At 53.6% G+C, this 7,788-nt stretch overlaps 1 protein-coding gene across 1 annotated transcript; it reads left to right on the forward strand.

Annotated features, from left to right (window-relative positions):
• Window positions 1-1,063: 1,063 nt before the first annotated feature.
• Window positions 1,064-1,525, forward strand: PLICBS_004081 (uncharacterized protein; the record flags this gene model as incomplete). The annotated part of the gene is made up of 3 exons (XM_065600386.1): window positions 1,064-1,100; window positions 1,156-1,338; window positions 1,518-1,525. The coding sequence occupies 3 exons, from the start codon at window positions 1,064-1,066 to the stop codon at window positions 1,523-1,525; spliced, it is 228 nt and encodes a 75-aa protein (XP_065456458.1).
• Window positions 1,526-7,788: the final 6,263 nt, after the last annotated feature.

The following is a 7,788-nucleotide window of genomic DNA, read 5'->3' on the forward strand; positions in this document are numbered from 1 at the left end:
GTTCTTGGCAGTGGCTAGCACCATGGTTACCAGCAGCAGATGCTCAGGTGTCGTGGTGTTACCTCCTGAAGCAGTCTGTTATCAACCTGCCACCCCGCGATGGGAGGCGAAAACCCCAGCTCCTGGCATGGTGCACACGGAAAGAAGAACGTGGAGAAGATTTGAGGATCTCGCGGGGAAAACCGGGGATGCGAGATACTACACGCCCTAACGCCCTTACGCATCACGGAGTGGACGCTGGTCGTCGTTGATCGTTGCTGTTACACAGAGAGGGAAAATCAACACCTCGACGCGGCGTCTTGCTAACCCAAGCTCGACTGTCGCCCAAGCCGGAGGTATGTCTATACCACTGGTCAATGTCGGCTTGTACATGTGCTGCAGCCAGGAGAGGTTGTCATCTATGGACTACTTTATGCCCAACTTGTACACCACTTCACCTTGCCGTCGAGACACCTCTAGTAAGTTATGCAGGCCACGACCAGAACTTGGCGCGCGTCCTCCACTTGTTCGATGAGGTAGTCTACAGGCCGCCCGCAGGAAGAGGCGTCCAATGGACCGACGTGGTCTGTGGAGCCGCGAGTGCCGAGGTCTCGGCGTTCCGACGTAGTGAGTCTAGTCTCAGCCTCTCCGCCCGCTCTTCATGCTTGGCTTCAACCAACATTGGAAAAATAGTATACAGACAGCTATAATAAGGGACAAGTTGCCGCGTAATGATTCAACATGCTGCCTTTCTATTCCCAGCGCCTGCCCTAAGCAGAGGCTCTGTTCAACGTCATTGCATCCACTGCCATTCAGAAACAAAGGCTGCAGAGGCGCCGCAAGTCGTCATGGCTGCATCAGAGGACACGCACCCCAGAATGACCGGATGCAATTCGAATCTCAAACCAAGTGCCAGTCCGACGGGTGAGAAGGTCTCTGCAACTGCGCATGTTTATGACCCAAGCCTTTTCTCCTCTATGGATAGGGCAAAGATTTTGAGGAAGGCGAGTTGTGCCCTGCGTGTGAACGATCTGCCATGTTCAGGAATAACATGTCACTCTAGATGGACATTCACCTGATCCCAATGTTGGCATTGCTATATTTGCTTTCTTTTCTTGACCGTAGGTCATGTCTCCAGATGTGACAGACCCTGAGGCGCTGACAAGAGGAGTCAAGGGGCCAACATCGGCAACGCCAAAATCGAAGGCCTCCAGGAGGACCTCGGCATGACGGACGACCAGTACAACTGGTGCTTGACAGTCTTCTTCTTCACCTACGCCGCCTTCGAGGTCCCTAGCAATCTGCTCCTGAAACGATATCGGCCGAGCCGCTGGCTGCCGCTCATCATGGTCTGTTGGGGTATAGTTGTTACGTTAATGGGCCTCGTTCACAGCTACACAGGCTTGCTGGTCGCAAGAGTGTTCCTGGGAGTCACTGAAGCAGGATTATTTCCTGGAGTAGCTGTGAGTTAACCAGAGGGATTTCTGATTCAGAAAGACAGACTGCCTTGAATGACCGGGTCATGCTATTGTTTCCAGGTCGCTAATCAAAAGGCTGTTGCATTTATAGTACTACCTCACAATGTGGTACTGCCGGCATGAAATGCAGCTGCGCCAGGCCATGTTCTTCTCCGCTGCGTCCTTCGCTGGGGCCTTTGGTGGGCTGCTTGCCTTTGGCATCGGCAAGATGGACGGTGTTGGCGGCCTTGCGGGTTGCCGATGGATCTTTATCTTGGAGGGCATTGCAACCGTAGCGGTCGCCGCGCTCGCCTTTTTCTGCCTCTATGACTTTCCGGAGACGGCGGAGTTTTATCGGAGGAGGAGAGAGCGTTTGTCGTGCGCCGGCTTCGGTTTCAGGGACATATGGTCACGGCCACAGAGGACGGCATTGTCCCAATGGCGGTCGTGCAGACTGAAAAATTCCAGTGGGACTATGTCTGGCAGGCTTTCAAGGACTGGCAAATTTGGGTTAACATTCTAGTATATTGGGGTGTAAGTGCCATGATGAAGCAACTAACACACGTATGACGTTGTTGTTGTTGTCGCTACTCTGCTAACGTTGCGTTTTACCAGATCTCGTGTCCGTTGTACGGTTTGAGCTTGTTCCTGCCAACGATTATCAAGGCACTCGGGTACACATCCAGCACAGCACAACTCATGACCGTGCCGATATATACAGCAGCAGCCATACTCGCTGTTGTTTGTGCTTGGTGTTCAGACAAAGTGGGCAAGCGCAGTCCATTCGTGCTAGGATTCATGACCGTCATGGTCCTCGGGTTTTCCATGTGAGCTAGACTGCAAACTGGCCCGCCGCCGTCGGCGCGTATTTATTAATCATCGCCTTTAGGTGCATTGCGTCGGACAACCCAAAGGTTGTCTACGGAGGGGTCTTCCTCGCGGCCTGTGGAATGTACCCGGCCTTCCCGGGGGTTATCTCTTGGCTTTCAAACAACCTTGCTGGCGAGTACAAAAGGAGCGTCGGCATGGCGATTCACATTGGAGCTGGAAACCTCGGTGGTGTGAGTCCTATCTGCCTGTCCTGAAAGATCCAGCCAGCTGATAATCTGAACAGGCTATGGCGTCCAACTTCTACCGAAGAAAAGACGGACCGAGGTACATAATGGGTCATGCGATAGCGTTGGGTTTTGAAGTCCTGGGTATGATTGCTGCTGTTGTTCTCATTATGGGCTACCGAGCGAGCAACCGTAGTCGTGACAGGCGGTTGGCAGAAGGGACTGCCGGGCAATCGACGCGAGAGGAGCTGTCGTCGAAGGGAGACAAAGCATAAACATTTCGGTACATGTTCTGATGGAGTGCGTGGTTGGGTGGAAGTAAACTGTCGGAACAACTTGCGTTATGTGCCCACTAGAACAAACACATCGCGCTGCTGTTTCGACAACGAGAATACCGCGCATGTAAAAAGACGAATGAACGGCTTGTTGTTGACATAACAACTGGCACGGCAAGTCACCCTGCAGTTGTTGGAACTTTCTGTGCTTGGGAGAAGCAGGTGTCACTGTAACTATATCGTCGTTGTCACTAGGCTCGTCGTCGCTGGTCTCGCTGGGACCGTTCCTGAGGGATGATGAGCCGCTCTGGTGACTATATGTAACGGGCTGGGCCCGTGTGGGTCTCGGCTCCGCTCTCGACCGGGACCCACACCGGCTCCGGAGCTCCGCTCAAAAGCTCGTGTTTCTTTCTGCAACTTTCTCTTCTTTTCTTTTCTTCCTTTCCTTTCTCCTCAGCTTTAGGATACTCGTTGCAGTCGCTCAGCTAGTTGTCAACACACTCAGTTGAGACCGCTACAGGTTGGCCTACAAGCGGCGCGAGTATTTATCTGTAGGGCTGCTTGTGTCGAATGAAACGACCTAGATTGTCAATTAGGTAGCGTTTAGGCCCTATAGGGAGTCTGCACGACGCAGGGCCGGGCAACGTCAACTAATGCTGGTAGGCGCCCACGATGTTGGTCATCGCTCCATTGATTGTCAGCTGGTCGTAGTATGTATCCGTCGGGTTGCTTGCGTACCCAGGTACATGAGCGTTGCGAAGTCGCGAATTACTGTCAAGCAACGGCGTTGCTTTCACAGATCTGCAATTGCTATCGCCACGCCATGAGCCTAGTTTTTAAGCGGTTGCGGCATTGATACCTATACCAATGGCGATGTCGAAACTATTGTTGCAAGCATTTGCGTCACTCTGAAGTAAATCTGAGTCGGTGTGCCGACGTAGCGATAGAATTAGCGTTGGAAATCATGTCGAACAAATAGTGGACCTGGAGTGCCTGCGACCTCGTTTGACGGGCCGCACAAAGTCCCCATCATGCTGCTGCCCAGTAGTACCGCCGACACCGCGACGGTGGCAGCCTTTCTCCTGCCTTTCTCCATAGATGTACCCTGCACTGCGTCGACGAAGATGTTCTCAGAGAATTTTTGTTCAGGCAGTGATACTGCAATGCCCATCCAGTCTGGTCACAGAACAGTTTGTGAGGCTCCCCTAACCATCATGACTCCACTTCCAGTCGCCTAATAACCACCTTTCACATCTGACACCCAAAACCCAACTCAAGGTTTCTCTGTCATGTGTTCCTGGCCGTACATACAATCAGTGGACGCCACAGGCAGTGCTGACGGAGGGGATTGGGCAGTTTCGACATATTTGCCATGGTAGGCGATCTCAGCTGGCAAGCAGCAACAATAGGTGCTTGAGGATGCAGTGTTGACCTTGTCTGTGGCAACCCCAGTGCTCCACAATTCGCTCGCTGACATAGTTCCATACAAAAGTCCTTGCTTTTCTCGATACAGCACCTGACATAAGTCGCTGAGGCGAAGTAGCTCGTTCTCAATCGCCGCTATGTAGCCGTCTCTTCTCTCGCGATGTGTTCTGACGCGGTATTCGTGAGCTGTTATGGGTTCCTTTGAAGTACGTATGGCCATACGTGCCTTTGAGCCTGCCGATTCTGTTGTTGTCGCCGTGATGGGGCGATCTTTCGCTCAGGTTTCCGGCCGCGGCGGTTGGGCGATGTCCCTTGCTCTGGTGCTGGAGTTAGTCGGGGTGGCGAAGTACGCGTAACGAGAGCGTTCCTACCCCTACGTAGTCTATTCTGAGTGACTACGTTAAGTAATGCAGTGTCCAATACCGGAGCGTCGCTTCCTCCTAGGTAGCCTTCCCAGGCACAGTAGGGTACCATACGAGGGGTAACGGTCGGCATGAGGTGAGTAGCCATATCACCTCGTCGGTGCTGGCGGCCGCAGAAAACCAAGTGCTTTTTGCCCTGCCACGGCAGTCGTATTGGTGACCAGCTACTGAGCAATGAACGAGGCAACCCGTATGCCGAAGGTGAGGTGGGATGCCAGAAAACTAGACATGGAAGAAGTTGCTTGTCTGCGCAATGTGTCGGCCATTTTAGAACAAATTAGGGACCGATGCTTTGAGGACTTGGACGTTAGCCCTGCTAGTGCATCTTACAAGCGGCAGGCAACGGCTGAGGACATGAAGCTCCACCCGTGTGAGTCCACTAGCTCTTCCTGGATCTCAGCACGTACGCTAGCGCAGTAGCTCTTGTGGCACCCAATCCTCAAACGTATGCATCTGCACCATTGACGTGCGAATTTCGTCGTTAACGTAAGCTAGTGGACCTGGTGTCGCACTACACGTGTGGATAACTGCCAGACGACTGGGCAGAAAGGTCCCCAGCAAATTGGGCAACGAAAGTCTCTTGTTTCTTCTTTCAACGATTGACTCTAGTCAGTATTTAGAGCTGTGCCGATTGAGGCAGGCAATGGCACCTGTTTTAGCCAAGCGCAGAGACGAAATCGCAGGGCTGCCCTCGTGCAAGGGTTTTCCTTACGCCAGTTCGCTCAGGCAATTGCCATGCATGCCCCTCCGCAAATGACATGTTCCGACCATTGTCACCAGGGTGGTTAGGCAGGGCCAAAAAGAGAACCTTTCGAGCCGGGATGAGGGTCGATATTTGCAGCACCTGTCTCTGCACGCCTCGCTGCTCGGCACCTCGGCGCCCACTAAACGTTCCCGCTGCTGCGCCACAGAGCTTCTGCACAGCATTCCAGGAGATAGGAAACGATGTGTGGATGCACAGCTACTCGTTGATGGCAAACGGCGATAATCCGTCCGTATCTTCGATGATGGGGAAGTGGTTTACTCGAAGCAAATGTTCAATAACTCGCAGAAGTAAGAGCAAGGAAAAGAGTAAAGGAATACGTGCTCCGGTGGGCCATACTGAAGTAACGAGAGCCGGCCTCTCGTCAAGATGTGTTGACTTAGCGTCAGGTAGATGGATAACGATTCGGTTGCAAGGGGAGAGTAGTGTCAGTTCAGTTTGACACCATAGATCGTGCCCTCTGCCATGAAAGGGGAACTCGGCTGGGAGTTTTTCGGGTCCGGAGGATCCGTGATTTATCTGGCGCCGTTTGGTTGTGCTGACCCAATTCCACAGGCTGTGTCAGCACAGCCGGTGCCCCGCCGTTGGGCCGTCACCACTCATGCCTGTCCGTGCTCGGGCGTTCGTTCCACTGGATGAGGTTGATGCAAGCCAATCAGGTGCACTTTGCAAGTTCGGCCGGCCCCACTCATCGCGCTACAGGACGTTGCAGGACCGATTTCCGGACTTATCGCAACAGGAGCTTAAATGTTCAGCTCCTGTCGCAGGGCATTCCATCCACCTTCTCAAAGACCACTTCTCCCGACTGCGATGACAGCAAATGCTCCAAAACCTCGGCGCCGTCGCCCATCACACAATGCCCCGTGGCCGAGGGCGAGGAACCCCGCCAACTGCGTCTCCACGAGCGCCATCCCCAGGCTGAACCTCAAGGACCGCCCAAAGGCTGACCCGTCAACGCTGGGTAGCAAGCCGCTATGTTGCTGCTACGGCTGATCCTAGCTGTTTATTCGAGTGACAATCGCAGTTACCAAGGTCCGGCACAGCCTCATTAAGGCCAGCCGCGATAGAAAACATGGGGGGGGGGGTCATAATCCCTCGACTGCGCCGGTGCCGTTACGGGACCCTGAACCCCGACCAGTTCTGTCGAAATGTGACTGCCTGGGACAGCAACTAGGCTCTGAAGTGCACGAACTGCGCCCACACCAGCGGCGCGTCCATGTCCGCCACACGCACCGCCATCACCGCCTCCCGCACTGCACATGCCACCGCTTGCCCGTCCCAACTCCGCCGCCTGAGCAATGACTGATAAAACCCACCCGCTACCTCCACGCAAATCCTGTCGATCGACGGCCACAGACATCCCACCACATGCGGGAACCCTGCCACTGGAAACCGCTCACCACGTGGATCACCTCGTCCGACAGCCGCGCTGCCTTGTTCTCCGCCGTCGCATAGTAGTCCCCGTTCCCGCAATATGAGGACGGACGGCACGGCTTGAAGCCAATTGTAGAGGCCACGTCAAAAGCGACTAGGCTGATCACGTTAAGGCGCGCCTCGGTCCGGATCATCTCAAAAACTACGTGCAGACGGTGCATGGCGCGAGGCTTCAAAAATGATCAATATAGGCTGTCATCAGGGCAATTATTTTTCCCTAGTGCAGGCTATGCAGCAGGCGGATGCGGTTCTGGTAGGCAAAGAGAAGGACGGAAGCTGTGAGTCTCGCGTGGACTAGCCTCTACTATGGCGTTTCGTAAAGTAGCTGTTTTGCCTGAAATAGACACGGTGAAAATCTTGAGAGTTCCGTAAGGGCTGCTTCGAGGATCTTGCATTGGCCTGCAGAGAGCCACCTTGATGATACCAGACACCACATAGTCATACCTAGGCCCTGGCCGGTTGGGTCTTGCCTTTATACTTCAATAGGAGCTCAACTATGTCTTGGTGTCCGTGCTTGGTCGCCCATGATAACGCAGTCATGCCCTGGGCATCGACGGATTTTATATCCACTGCTTCTGTTGAGAGAAGAAGTGCGACCATTTCTGTATGTCCTGCTGCACATGCGGATATCAAGGGAGTACGGTTGCACTCATCTCTAGTATGAGGCGTAGCTCTACCTACACTGAGCAATACCTGAATAACGTTCGCATGCCCATGCCATACGGCCAGATGCAGTGGAGTTTTTCTGTGTACTGCAGACTCGTCATTTCTTCGCACGAGGAATAGCTTAACTCGTCCTAACTCGGAATCGGTTGATACTTGAAGCGGTGATCTGCCAGACCTGATCATGTCATGCTTGCTGGAGTCCATCTCAGCAATCAGGTGAAGCACTTTGCTGAAAACTTCAGGGCCGCCCTCGTATGAGTTAAAGAGACTGCCTATCTACCCCGTAGTAGACCCATCGAATAGCATGGTCAT

The sequence above is a fragment of the Purpureocillium lilacinum genome, assembly GCF_023168085.1.
Source record: "Purpureocillium lilacinum CBS 284.36 DNA, scaffold_3, whole genome shotgun sequence".
NCBI lineage: Eukaryota > Fungi > Ascomycota > Sordariomycetes > Hypocreales > Ophiocordycipitaceae > Purpureocillium > Purpureocillium lilacinum.